The sequence below is a fragment of the Oryzias melastigma genome, linkage group LG9, assembly GCF_002922805.2.
Source record: "Oryzias melastigma strain HK-1 linkage group LG9, ASM292280v2, whole genome shotgun sequence".
Taxonomy (NCBI): Eukaryota; Metazoa; Chordata; class Actinopteri; order Beloniformes; family Adrianichthyidae; genus Oryzias; species Oryzias melastigma.
In genome coordinates this window covers 24,451,326-24,466,175 of record NC_050520.1, presented here as the reverse complement: position 1 = coordinate 24,466,175, position 14,850 = coordinate 24,451,326, and the positions used below count along the sequence as shown (strand labels likewise).

Below are 14,850 nucleotides of genomic sequence, written 5' to 3'. Positions count from 1 at the left end.
TCAAAAAAAATTTTTGTTTTACCTTCATCAAATAAATTACAAAAAAGGCCAACTTTTAACTAATTTTACAGTCAGTGTTTAAAACTTTTCCTTCTCACCATCCTTGTTATTTTAATTTGGCATGTTGGCTTTTTATAGGATAAATTACATATTAAATAAAGAACAAACAGCAAACATGTCCCTTTTTTGTCAAGTGTTTCTTTCTTAAGTGTATTTTCACAGCACTTAAATAATAATATTAGTAATAAAACACTGGTTGCTCAACTACAGCGAGGAGGGCTGAGCGAGGCAGCTGGAATATAACCTTCACTCCAGCTCATTCCGGTGAAAGTGTAAGAGAGCAGCCAGTCCTGCTCAGTCACACTTGAAGGTTTATCTGAATGAGGCCAAGAGGAATATTTAACCAAAAGTTTTCTATGTCCCTGATGAAATAAATCTGTGAAATTGTTTAAAGCACTTTGAAATTTACTGGGTGAAATCACCACCCCAAATGATTAACACAAAAATGAATCTTTGAGATGAATGTAAAAACAGGACCTGCTGTCAAGTCAGTTTTACAGAAATATCAGAAAAATGAGTTTAACGTAATACGAGCCAACGGTTGTCTCTACAACAGGAAGAGAGAACTTGGATTCTCATCGGTTTCTGGGTGACGCCGAGTATTTGACAGTCTGTGCTAACAGTGTTTTGGACCGGTGCACAAAGAAAAACAATGACAAAAGACACTTAACTTGAAAAACATGGTAGCTACAAAAAAAAGATATTTGAGTGATCAAGTCGCCATGGCACAGCTGTACAAAGGAACATTTCCCCTTAGTTGGGGATGTAGTGGTTCAGCAAACAGCAATTTAATAGCTCGCAATGGAGGACTAAAATCTAAAAACCTCCATAGATTTTTATGATCAGGATGAATGAAAGTAGTTTGCCACATACTAATCAAAATGTATGGAAATAATTAGAAAAAAAGCTATGATTTGATCTATGCATTAGAGCACAGCAGCTAAAGTAGACGCTAGTGAGTGCTAGTTCAGTTTATCCTGAAAAATGTACAGATTGTTGGTGGTGGCTACGGCGATGATGTTGTCCAGAGGATGCCAGGCTGTGTGGATAATCTTTTTACTGAAGTCCAGACTGTCGACACTGATCTCGTCCTTTTTGCGCTTCCCACCTGTGCTTATTTTCCGAGGCTTGAGGATGGATCGCGGCCGACTGTTTTCCCGCGACGCTTCGTACGTCACGTCCTGCTGATAACCTCGGTCAAACATCCTGAAGAAGTTATTGTAAGAGCCCGTCATCACAACGCTGCAGGAAGGACAGGAGACGAGGAGTTAGTGGTGAGCAGACATTCATTCCAGTAAACTAGTATAACAACTAGTTACAAAGTACTAACAAATATAACACTAGATGTAATATTCTATTAAATAAATATTACAACTTTTAGATTTTAGCTTTATTCGGTGCCCAAAATCCACATTATTTTTGATTTTTGTCCCATAACAGATTCAGTCAATCCTGATATTAGACCAATAAATCAAGCTGAGCAAACACCAGAAGGCACTCACCTGTCATTCCCATTCCAACAGCATTCAAACTTGTCAAAAATGCAGTCGTTCTCATAAAGTGAACATAATTTACTCCTGAGATATTCATGCACCTGTCAAAGTAAAGAAACAAGAATGAAACTGACACCTTACAAGATTAGCTCAGAAAAAAAAATAAATAAAAACACCTCAAGCGTTTGTGATATTAGACGCAGACCTGATAGGTTTCAACTGGTCGAGTCTCCATGCAAAGATCCCAGATCTTGATGGAGAGATAATCGCGCGTCATCATGTAGCGTCCGTTATTGCTGAACTTCACGTCAGAAATAGATGAGATGATTTCAGAAAAGAATGAACGGTTGTTTGGGTCTTCAGGCTCCTCAAACACTAAAACAAAAACAAAAAAAACCAACAAATTGTAGTTTTTTTTAGGTGCAGGTTAAATTCGTTCCCAAAAAATGTCTGTTCTGTTAAATTCATTCTGGAATAATCCAAAATGTTTAATTTATAATCAAATATATGGATTATTCCACATTATTCCACATTCCACTAAATCAAGCACTTTTTAGGCTTTATAGCATTATAGCTCTCTTTTAAACTATATTTTAAATGTTGACAATTTAAAAACAAGTTTAAATACTTTTAGTGTGCTTGTCGCACAGCGCTGACGCCCTCATGTCGCACAATCGGATCGTTCCCTTGCTGCTGCTGTACACAAACGTGTTGCACTGGTTGGGGTGGAACTCGGCGGCTGTGATCACTTCTGTCAAATCTTCCATATTTGCAGGTTTTATGTCAACAATGTCTAAAGACCTTGAGTTAAGTTGATATTAAAAATATATGCATTTTACATAGCCTCAAATGAAAAGAACACACAAGTATTGAAATGACATATTTGCAATGTAGAACAAGTACTTACGATATTTTCTCTTTCTTTACTTGTGTGTTGTGACTATATTCACAAAAACATGCTGTTCTCCAAACAGATACATACTCTATGCTCACATTTCTACGTAGCTAATGCAAAGACATTGATCAGAACTCTAGAGGAATAGATTTTTTTAGTCCACATCAAAATGGAAGAGAATAAAGGAGACAAAGTTCTTTGTTTTGGCGACATCTTGTGGTGACATCAGGTACAACACAATAAAATTCTAGTGCAAGTTTTCCTCTTTAAAACAGCAAGGCAAGAACTGACTGCTTCATAATATAAAATGTGATAAAAGCACAACACAGGTATTGTTGTTGCTGTATCATACCTTTCTTTATAAATAAACATATTTTAAATGGTGCACATAAAAGGATACTAAAGCTGCGATCCGTTATCTCCTGATGCCAGAGGTTAATGCGCAGGTCGTCTGCAGAAAGGTAGGTCTCACAATCGCTGTTGATGGAGATTGAGTTGATGTGGTAGGTGTGAGCGTTTGCAAACACTCGTCTGGGGCTGGCTTCTACCATTAAATCCATGGGCATTAATACAGGGACCTGAGAAGAAATGCCTAATTTTACATTTTTAATTTTGAGACAAAGTAGTTTTATCATTGAAAAAGCAGCAAAGTCTTTCAATATGTTCAGTGAATACATAAAATGGCCTCCAAAACTATAAACTGATTCACTTGGGTTATTGTGAAACAGTAAAATATGTCTGCAAAAGCTATTCTGTTTTACAAACAAAATAATTTGCTCACATCAATGCACTGATACGCTCTGAGTGAAGGTCAGAACACTGAACAAAACGACAATGTTTTTGGACTGGGGCCTCCAATCTGACGAGTCAAGCCTGAAATTGTAACCCGAACGACGGCTACAAATATTTTGGCTGTTGACAACAAACACAAACACTTTATTTCCAAGTACTTCCTGTTGTTTCTAATAACACTTCCTGAGCAGGATTTGATTATCACTCCAGTTTCAGTACACATTATAATTTCATGTAATCAATTCAATCAGCGGATCAGTAACCCTGATCCAAATGTCTTTTGGTTTGTTCAGACACACTGCACACAAACAAAACCCAAGACTGATTTTTTTTTCTTTGATTGCAAATTATTTCATATTTTATCCAATATGATTTACTGATTATTTGTATGTATTGCCAAAATTCTTAAAAAGATTATGCAAGTTGCAAACAGTACCTGCTTTCTCTTTTTTTTGCATTGTGAAGTTTGATTTTCCTTTGAGGTCTATGTCTGGGAATGTCAACTCAAGTCTTGACATTTTGAACTCACAAATAATCATCTGGGAAATGTTTTTCAACCAGGATGGAAGGACTTACTGCTCAGACAAACTGGATTCTCCCCACCAATTAAAACAAATATGATCTGTTCAGTTGCACCTAAAGAACACGCTCTTGGACGCACCAAAACTTCTTGATTATTTACACGATCAACGGGAATCAGCTGATTCTGAGGGGGAGAAAAGTGTCTTTTTTCATATCAGCTTTGCTATGAAATGCAAACCGATTGTAAGTCGTTTTTCGCTGCAGCAGAATCAGGTTGTGTAAACTCTGATACTGTAAGGTGTTGCATATCAGTGAAGGGATGCTTTTCTCCGAATCCATTGGAAATACGTTAATCTAAAACAGTTAAAGAGCCACAATAGTTGGAAGAATGTAAATACTGGAGCTAAAGCTCTGGTGTTAAAGGGTTAAGCCGGTTCATACACACCCTTAGTGTAGTGACAGTACTGGGATCTTTGTACCGCCCATCTTCCTCCTTCAGATTGTAGCCTTCTGGTCTTTTGTCACGTTCACTAATTTTCCACAGTTTGATAGTTTTGTCTGGCAATGATTAAAAAAAAAAAGAAAAGAAAGATTAACCAGAGGAAATAGTTAAATGTAGTCCTGCTAGAAAGCATATATCCCTGACTAACCATTAGTAGACAGAAGGAAGTGGGCTGCGTTCTTCTGGGGTAACCATCGAATCTTGTTGATCTTCTCCTCGATCTCGAGGCTTTTCAGGTAGTCGAACTCTGGCTCGTGGCTCTGGAAGGTGCTGTAAACGTTGTACTCCCCACGGCGCAGAGGCTGACTCTTACTCTGAACGATGACACAAAACTTTTTAAACAGAATCTGGAACATAGTCTAAACAAGGTGACAGCCCAGATCAATGTCGTATGAGTCAAAATATATCATTTTTATCCTATTTTTACATTTAGTAAGAATAACTAAAGAAGTTATGAGGGTTAAAAACATGAAAAGTGTGTGTTAGCTAAATACACTTTACAGAGGTATTACTCAAACACACCTCTGGCTCCTGCTGGAAGATGACAACACGACCGCCTTTGTCTCCAGTGGCAAGCAGCTCTCCTGATTGGTTGAATTCAACCGTGGATATTATGTCAGCTGAAAAGAGAAAATCAAGAGAAAGTTACAAAAAAGTTAATTTTGTTTAAATAAATTAAAGATTAAAAATTAAAGACAGCTAGAAATATTTATGTATATGAACAATATATTTTATTTGTCGCAACTGTGTGAGTTTTCCCCGAGTATATCATTTAAAAGTTACACATAATAAATCCAAATGATCTATACAGCCCTTTAAAAAAACAGTCATATTTTAAACCAAAATGCTTCACAATCTAAGAATTTAAACATTTATTACTTCAAAGTGAAGCAATGAAAAAGTCTCACACGGATTCTACCTCATCTTGGGACATCTAACATAATTAGGGTTGGAGATTTGCTCTGGAGGACTTCCGTAATCCTCCAGGACATTTAAAACCTCTGCACTAAATAATCACAGAACTTCCCCTTAAAAAACATGCAGCTTTTTTCAAATAGAAGCTTCACCGCAAATCTCACTGTACAACAATTAAGCTCTATTAACAGACCAGCACGTCTCTTAGCTGACAATGGTGTCAATCCCATCCTAACACTGTACACTTTCAATCCGATACACCCGGACTCCTCACAATCTGTGCTATACTGTAAAACAGAACCTCGTCAGGGAGATCATGTTGTCAGAATGAGTCAATGCAGAATGTAATGCAGGAATTAAAAAACCTTCCAATGAATGAAGCCAAAGACTTCTGCAGGAGTCAAGACAGTGAAGGACAATTTTTGAAAGTGTTCATAACTGAATATCATTGTCAGGTTTAGATGGGCATAAAGATAAGCACAAACTGCAAATTAATTACTTTATTTAAACATCAGAATAAGGGAAAATATCAATAGAATACTTAGAGGGTTTACAAGTTCTTCCCAAATCATGCAAAAGAAATGTGTAAGGTTTCTTTTCATATTCTTATATATGCAAGTATTGTTTTTACATGGTTTTTAAGTTTGAAAGATGTATTTATTCTGTAAAGCACTTTATTTCACAGACGTATGAAAAGGGCTTTATAATTAAAGTTTGAATTAATATACTTTCAACAACTTACAAGATTTTTTAGAACTGAAATGCCTTCAAATCAAATCAGCTTGTAGCATGACTATTTCACAAAACAAAGAATAAATATCACTAACTGGCTTAAAAAAACAACAGTTTTTAGTGCAGCTAAGATCAAGTGCCACCTTTATTCCTGTGAACCATGAGAGCGTTCCTGACATGCTGGAAAGTGGGTGGGATCATCAGGTACAGTCAACAGATGGGTCACGTTACATTTTGAAGGCAGGGGTTGTGTTGTTTCCATTACCATCTTAAATCTGAGAGTAGCCATGATATATGAGGGTTTACAAGGCTCACTCCAATGAAAATGAGGATTTTGGTGTTTTTAACATGTTCTTGTAACGTTTTTCTCATGCTGGAGGGCATGAATAAGGAAAGTTAAGGTTAAAATTGCATTTCTGGGTATTTCTTTATTCAAATCCTTGGGAATCAGCTATTTGAAAAAGCTTGTAGCAGTGACGTACAAGATAAGTTGGCAAGCTCCAAGCTCCATTCCAGTGCATCCACTCGCAGACACATAGATCCGTGTACGTCTTCATTTTCTTCGAGGGAGCTGGCATCTGACTCAAAACTGTAAGGCTGGATAGCTCCAATATTGCTCTTGTTGCACCAGTAATGTTACTCAGGTTGTGAGGGGCTGTTGCTGGCGGGAGAGTGTGTAAACAGATGGATGATGGGAAGATGGCGGGCATACTTTGCAACAACAGTCCCACCAACAACTCAAATTTCTAACGAACTACTGCTAAATCCAAATACCCATGCCATTTTTTTGGACATAATTTCTGCAGAGCGGCAGTAGTTCATTAGAAATTCACCTCTGGGTTGGGGCGGGACCATTGGCGCAGAGCAACCACGCCTCCCCTTCCCATCACCCATAACTGAGCGATCAGTTCACACGCTCTCCTGCTAGTTTACAGCCAATCTAACATTACTGGTGCAGCAAAAGTTGCAAAAAATATCGAAGCTATCCAGGCAAACAGACAAAGGAAATAAATACATACATGGGTCTAGTAAAGTGGAGGCATTGGAATCTTTGACTGTATGCAAAGAACTGGACAGAGTGGATGTGACCATCTCTCATTGAAAATGACTTAGTTCTGGCTCCAGAGAACTGAAGTCATTTCAGTCACAATTTTTCTGTGATGTGAATAACTGTTTATTTCACAATAAAAGTTTATCAAATTTGGGATTCTTGGAGCCATAAGGTACTTTCAGGTTGATCAGTCCAGTTCTAATATATACAGGGAATGATCGAAATGGAGCAGATTTGTGAGATTATGACCCACCTAGTGTATTTGTGATGTCACAACTGCTATTTTTTGTTTCATACTGCATTTTAAAATACTCAGAAATACAATTTTGAGCTTTATCGTCTTTATGCATGTCCTCTATCACCTCTATCACCAGAAAAATGCAACAATAACGTTAAAATACCAAAAACACAAATATTATTAGAGTGGATCTTTAAATTGTTTTGTTTGCCAAATCTTTTTACGTTTTTATTTCATGACATGCGCCTTTAATAGTCTTTGGTGAAGCTACTAAAGCTGTCTTTCTATTCACGTCATTGATACCTGATGATTCCAGTAAAAAGCAGGTGCAGAACATCTAACATGGTTTGTGTGCACCTTTTCTGGACGACAACCAGAAACGCGCGCGTGCACGCATGCTCAGGAGGGGTCGTCCAGAAAGAGTAATCGAATTAGACGTAGAACAGGGACTTACCTTCGGCGACATCATCATCCATCGCTCCCTTGACTTGGGAAAAGCACCACTGCACATCGCTGCTCCCTCCGCCGGGCCCTGCACACACAAACACCACCCAAGTTTTGACACAAGCACCACCAGACACAACTTCTCACGCGTTAGCCGGGGTGCTAATTTCATTTCAGGCCGGAAAGACACGTGACTCCATACAAACTTTTCTAGAAATCTTAGTGAAATGAAGAGTTGGGATAGGTCTGCCTCGTGTGACTGTTGACATTTGCATCTTGTAGTATTTTAGCCGGCTAGCTAGCCTCGGGCGGTTCATCGTATTTAAAGGACACAGCCTAATATTTATGACAAACACATTAAAACCAGTGACTGGTATAAATATCAGCACACTGTCTTCATTCTGTGGTTTTACCTGCCATCATGAGGAGCTGTCTGTAGCGGGCTGGGGCCCTGAACCGAAACAGAGCTGACCCGGGTGAGATGAGAGGTTCTGACGAAGCGACAGCGGAGGAATGAAGATGGAGTACCGCTAGTAACTTCCACGGTCCACAGCCCCGATGCCGCAAATGACACCGACCGGTTTTCAGTCAAAGAAATTGTCCCTCAAGTCTCCGAACCGGTTTTCAGACTTTGCATTCCACTTTGAGATTTCCCTCGCTCCTGCCTCTTCCAAAATTACATTTTCAAAATGGCGCAGCGCGGGCGGAGTGCAGCAAAGATCAGAAAGAGAAGACGGTGTTCCGAAAAAATGATAACAACCCACTTTTAAGAAGGCATTGCTGTTGATCAGAAACGAATTCACACAAAACATTTATTATTTGCTCAAGATTTCTGTCTGAAACAAAGAAGACATTCTTTATAAAGCGTTGTAATGAATGTCATCCGCCCGCGTGTATTGTTTTAGTGATGGAAATCGAACTAACCCCTCACAAAAGAGGCACATTTAGAAAAGAGCGATGACGTAAAGTTGAAAAAATATATGCATGGTTCCCTTATGTTTGTGTTTAATGCCAGTTTCTAAAAAATATTGTTAGTTATGTTTTTTATTAACAACAGTAGCTGGTTATGATTGTATGTATTTTGTATGTAATGTATTTTTGAGTTGTGCTGTGTTCTTTTTTTAAATGTTAAATATCTTTATTGTATTTTTTTTTCAAGTGTTCAGTAAAAATAAGTAAATAAATAGAGGAGTTTTTGCTTGTTTACTTTGTCAACATAAATGTTCAAAAAGACAGAAGTCACAGTACAACCAGATTATTTGTAACATTGCTGGAAAATCTAAACTTTTTTTTTTAATTTAATAATGCTAAATAAATAAACAGTGTTTTAATTGATTTTTAAAGATGGAAAAAATTAATAGCAGTTTTAATAAGTCACTGATACAAATAAGTTATATATGAAAATCTGTTGTCATATTTTTACTATCCTATCTCTAAACGGATCAAAATTAAACCAGTGCTGCTTACAGTGTAGCACACAAAGGTGTAATTTACTCATCACTACAGGAAAATCACATTTATTTATGATATCTAAGGTAGAAAGTAAGTTTTCTATTATAAATTCACCTTCAAATATATTAGGACACAGTGAAGCATTTGTTTTTGCTTCCAAACTGCATAACTATGTGTTGCCTGAAGGGACACATTTCTTTTCAGAGCACGCTTTAGTGAGGCTGCATCCAGCTGAGTCGCTCAAAGGTCTCACCTATTTCAAAAGACGCTAAACTATTTGTGGTATTCTGTTTCTGGAAGGTGTTAAGTTCATGAGACAAATAAGATCAGACTTAAAATAAGTGTCTATGTAGGCAAAATGACGGTAAGCATTTTATTTTTTTAGCCATATGCTGCTCATTATACAACCATACATACATGCTTAATGTGCTTCTCTTTTTTTAGCTGTGTCACAAAGTACAGATATGGAATTGCACATATGAACAAAATGTTGACAACCACATGGAATGCAAGCTGGCTTGACAAAAATCAGTTTCTTCAGAATTCCCATTAAGGTCCTCTTTAGACTCATTAATAAAATCCATTGAGTCTTGTCACAATCAAATAAGAAAACAATCATCATAAACACACGTTGACTGTTGTTTTGCAGATTGTGCAGAAGCCTTAAAGCCCACAGAGACCTTGATTGATCAGATTAAGCCTCATATCTTAAAATTCTCCTTGACAAATGCTTTATTTGCCCACCATGAAATAGGTGGTCCACCTGGCGAGGAGCAAACCACCGAACAGCACCGTGTAACTGAAGAGAACAAACTTAAGGACTTCTTTGAATGTTCGGAGGAAGCGGATGATCAAAGGATCCACGTCCACAGGCACCTCCAGAACCTTCTGCCTCTGACCGGGCTGAGTCAGGTGTCCCATGTTCTCCCCTTGGCCCATCTCACACACACCTGTCAGATTGCAATAGCAATAGTATTTTTTAAAAATGGATGCAAATGCCTAAAATAAAAAAAATATTAAATCAGAAGAACAGATACTTAGATGAATTATAAACTAGAATTTGTTTTAAGTGGTTTTTGTGTTTGGCATAAAAGTGTCAAATAAGAATTTTTAGCCTCTCAGAAGTCAATAGGATGTGCACGGTAAAAGGATACTGATTAATAATTAATATTTAAATTGCACTAAGTGTATTGATTAGCTTTATTTACTTCTTAAAATGAATGCTCTCAGACAGAAATAAAAAACACAGCATTTATATGCAACTAAAACGTTTTCAGAAAAATACAAAAACAGTGATTTAGGCTCCTTTTATTCATCAGAATAAATAATCAATCAATTATTTTTTGAGTTGTTTTAAATAAATTAAAAATGTATTTATTAGTACAGGTGATGTGACCTGTACTGTTCTAAAAAATATATTTTTTTACTCAAGTCAAGGTGTATATATTAAGATTATTTTTAAAGAAAACTTTCCTTACCTTGATATTACTGAAGCGGGACAGCTGAGGGTGGACTCTTGTGCTTCAGCCGTCTGGTCCAAGTCTGCGTGTGCAGAATCGAGTCGTCTCAAGTTCGTCTTGCAGAGGAGGGAGCAAAAGTAAAACTGACCACATGGATCTCCAGGCACCTGCTGTCCATTTATTCCCAATTTAAATCTTCACCATGTTTATCTTTCCAAAAAAAGCAAATTAAAAAAAAGGCAACAAGCATTTCACAAAAGATTCGACAATTTTAGGAAACCACCATGGAGGACATTTACATTGACTGCCAAAAATATCTGTCAGCAGGTTTTCCTGTATATACAGTGTCAGGCATGGAGACGCTATTGACTGACACAGAGATCAAACACCCTCCCACAGCACAGTTATCCTCTACCGGAACATGGAGCAAATGGCTTCCTAATTAAATCAGTGTCCTGCGCTGTCAAATCACAGGCTGCTGGAGGCTGAGCTCTCCCGGCAGCACAGGGCTATTATCGGCTGATCAGGAGGCCTGTTACTGTGCTAATTGCTTCTTCAGTGAGCTGGACCACAGCTGATAGATACACTGCCATTTCTGCTTTTCCCCCAAAAATGACCCACCGTGCAGCAAGCAAAACACGCTTATGACATGAACAATCCAGAACAAAGTTGCTTTTTATTTTGGACTCCACATGTTACATCTTTATAGAACATCAGCCTTTATGAGCATCTTGAATGCTTATGTACATCATTAGTATAACGTTGTAGGAGTTTAAAAAGAGGTAAATCAAACTCTAGCATTATTTTTCTCTCGAAAGGTGAAAAAACACACCAGAACAAAAACATTTATTTACATGAAAGCTCCCCACGGCAGGACTACACAGACAAACATGAGTAACTTGAGTTTTGCGATTCATAAGGCGACTCAGGCCGCGTGGGATTCAGGCCGGTCCATGAGGGTCTTAATCCACGTGGTGCCATTGATGAGTTTTGTGGTGGCGATAATGTACTCCATCCCGCTGTCTTCCATTTGAGAGAGGAATCGGAGAGCGGCTATTTCTGCATACGTCACTCCACCCAGGAAGAAGACCAGCGTAGTTCGGTTTTCTCCCTGCTGGCCTGTGAGGGGGTGGAACAGTAAACTCATAAAATATATAATACGATCTCCAAAATCTGTGCCATAATTCAGGTTTCCCGACTACAGAAGATCTTCTTTGCTGAAACACTAAAATAGCTGCATCTCCTCGCCTGAAAATGACCAATTATCACCTTTATAAACCAATACATGGCAGGCCTGTACAGGCAAGTCAAACTGCCCAAACTAGCAGATCTTTTGTTTACTTCTAATGAAGTGTTTAATGATTTCTCACTTGGACACGTGTTATTGCCAAAACAAATTCATGAACAAAAAGCTATCTGGTACAAATCAAGCAGAGCACATTTTTTATTTTTGCCTTCTTTTCAACATATCACTAACCAAACACACACACAGCAGCCCCAGCACTGATGGACGCTCAGCACTCAGCCATCAATCTGCCGTTGTTTAGCATTTGCTTTCAGAGAGACAAAGCCTGGGTCTTATCTGCCAGTGGCAGACGGGTAACTGCTTTTCTTCTGCAGCTGTAAGAACAGCAGTTCCTGGACTTGGAATCCAAAGAAAGATTAATGTTTCGTTCCAGGGACTTCCAGCTCGACTTCAGCGTTTGTTTGTTCTTAAAACTCTAGTTTTTAAGCATGTTATGTTAAAAAATACAAAATCAAATGACACTTTTTTTTTTAAAGATGAACAATAGAAAATGGCTTTCAACAAGTATTTTTATTTGAGGCATCGTAGCAAACCTCCTATTCTCGCACCAAAAGCTTAGCTTTCACTTTATAAAATAAAACCCTTTCTGTTAGCTTAATTTTAGAGTGCACACATGCAACACAATACCAAAATTTGGTTTTGTTATGTTGGCACGCTGGCTTTAAAATATGCGCCATTTAACATCTAAATTGTTGGGGATTCTTAAATTATTTAATAGGGTCGGAAATCGATTAAAAAAATTTAACTAATTAATCGCAAACTGGAAAATAATAATTGCAATTAAGAGCAATGCTGTCCATTTGACATTTTTCCTGAAATTCATTTTTCTTTTTTCTCATACATTTTTCTTGTGTTTATAAAAAATGATAAAAGACAATTTTTTGGGAGAAGTTTGATCCAGCTGGAATCTGCTCTCAGGTGGCGTGTCTGTCCACTCTGAACTGCTCGCCTCTCGGATCAGTGACAAGCGGGACTTTCGTGGTGAACCGCGGAGTTTACACAACTTTAAGACAACGGTGGTACTCGTTATTGAAGAAAAATTAATGTCGGTCCTCATCCCAAAATAAAATAATCATAAATTTCCTCATTGTTGGATTTCTAAAAGCAGACAGCTCAGTTTGGCTCCGCCCACCTCAGTGGATCTATCACTCTGTGCTGCAGCCGTCGGATCAACGTTCATCTTCCACTTTATTTATTAAAATAAAAGATCACTTTGGTCCAAAAACTACAAATAAATGCCATATTATCTCTTTAATTTAATAAAATCTCAATCACTGAATATGAAAAAAGTTTACGTTTATTTTAGACTGAGTTTTGTTACGCTGATCTCACAGCTGCTTGGCAGGACGCCTGAAGGCGTTACTAAATTTTAACATGTTAATTATGTTTTAATTAATCGAGTGAGTTAACGCGTTAACTTTCACAGCCTCACTATTTAACCATCAGAATAACTTGAAGTGCTCAGAGTTCAAACAAAACCTTACGTTTTTTATGCAGTCCAGATGGAAGCTGCTGCCTCTCCTCAAAGTGTGGGCCTGGAAGCATCTTCAGCACCTCCTCTATGCTCCGCCAGCCCGGCCTCGCCAACACTTGAGTCAGCCGGATGCTCAGAGGAGCGTAGCCGCTGTACACGTATGAGATGTCGTTGGGATTCTGGATAAAATAATAATAAGACGATCAGTCTTCCAAAGTGCTAACCCTGCAGGTTTCTCATGAGCGTCATACTTGCTCATTGGCGTCCTCCATCCAGAGTTTCAGAGTTTTTCTAATAGTGGGGTAGTTGTTCCGTGAGCTGGTTTGTGGCTTTAAGAGACCCGCCTTCTCCAGGTTGTGCAATGTTAGTAAGTGCTCATAGCCATACGTCTTCATACAGAGAAAAGGAAAATCAATGTTGAAAATAAAATGAAAGATGAAGTTGGTTATTTCAGTCCTTCATTTAAAGTGAGTGAAAACTAAACAATGAGCTTCAACACTTTACCTGCAGTATCTCTCTCTTGTAATAATCCAAAACTTTCTGCTTGAGGCCGTTGTTGCACACTGACTGCATACACACCAAACGCAGGATCTTGATGAGCGGATCTTTCTGAGCTATGCAGTCCTCTATGTACGTGTTCACCTGCGTCATAAAGCAGGGGGAAATGATGCACTCTTTAGAAATAAAAATTAAAGTATCACAAACACAAACTATGAATTCCACAGGAGTCAAAGAAAACAATGGGATTTCAACAAATGTATGGATAATTTGATAAGAATGAAGTGACAGATGTGAGATTAAGACGACTATAGTCGTCTTAATCTCACATCTGTCACTTTATTATAATAAAAACAAAACTGACCTTGTCGGTGTCGACTCCAGTCATGAACTCCTGCTCCACCGTGAGACTGTCAAAGAAGGCTTCTGATGCTGAAACAAGACACGCCACGTTACTGCTTCACCTCATTCTAAGAACATCACACTATACTTCTATTAGAATCCTATTGAGCAGTGTAAGAAAAAATCATCATTCTTTTTTCCTGCCATCATATTGAACATTTAAAAAATGGTTTGAATGTTTTTCACGTGGTCAAAGGCCATAAATCAGGCCTTATATGGCCTATTATTTAACTCAGGGGTCGGCAACCCAAAGTGTTGAAAGAGCCACTTTGGACCAATACAATAAAAACCTAATTTGTCTGAAGCGCATTAATTGAATCGGCTTATAAAAGTCGTACACTGTAAATAATACCTGGAGAATGTGTCAAATAAACGATTATTTCTTCTGCTACGTGTCCTCGTGTCATTTAAGCCTCATTTTTGGCCTCATGACAAGTTGATGAGACATCGCAGCGTCAGAATTATCTGAGAAAAGCTGAATAACCTCATAATGATCATTTGAACTTTTATTTTGACATCCCTCGACGACACAACGAGAGGGGGGTCCTGATCAGTCTCTCCCTCATTCTCACTCCAGGTGCAGGAAGAATTCAAACATAACAGGACAAAATCAT

General features: G+C 38.1%; 2 protein-coding genes across 2 annotated transcripts in view; both read right to left on the bottom strand.

The window, feature by feature from the left end:
• Positions 1-6: 6 nt before the first annotated feature.
• ppp2r2aa (protein phosphatase 2, regulatory subunit B, alpha a) lies at positions 7-8,356 on the bottom strand. The gene is made up of 10 exons (XM_024274854.2): positions 8,058-8,356; positions 7,655-7,732; positions 4,787-4,884; positions 4,413-4,578; positions 4,208-4,320; positions 2,849-3,026; positions 2,182-2,346; positions 1,759-1,928; positions 1,563-1,654; positions 7-1,302 (listed from the first exon to the last, which is right to left on the bottom strand). The coding sequence occupies exons 1-10, from the start codon at positions 8,065-8,067 to the stop codon at positions 1,023-1,025; spliced, it is 1,350 nt and encodes a 449-aa protein (XP_024130622.1). The 5' UTR covers positions 8,068-8,356; the 3' UTR covers positions 7-1,022.
• Positions 8,357-11,200: 2,844 nt separating this feature from the next.
• vps33a (VPS33A core subunit of CORVET and HOPS complexes) overlaps positions 11,201-14,850 on the bottom strand; it is a 9,440-nt gene continuing 5,790 nt past the window's right edge. Inside the window, exons 10-14 of the mRNA XM_024276184.2 lie at positions 14,199-14,266; positions 13,841-13,978; positions 13,588-13,725; positions 13,347-13,515; positions 11,201-11,675 (exon numbers count right to left, since the gene is read on the bottom strand). Coding sequence (XP_024131952.1) covers positions 11,482-11,675; positions 13,347-13,515; positions 13,588-13,725; positions 13,841-13,978; positions 14,199-14,266 — 707 coding nt within the window. The 3' untranslated portion in view covers positions 11,201-11,481. The remainder of the gene's footprint in view (positions 11,676-13,346; positions 13,516-13,587; positions 13,726-13,840; positions 13,979-14,198; positions 14,267-14,850) is intronic.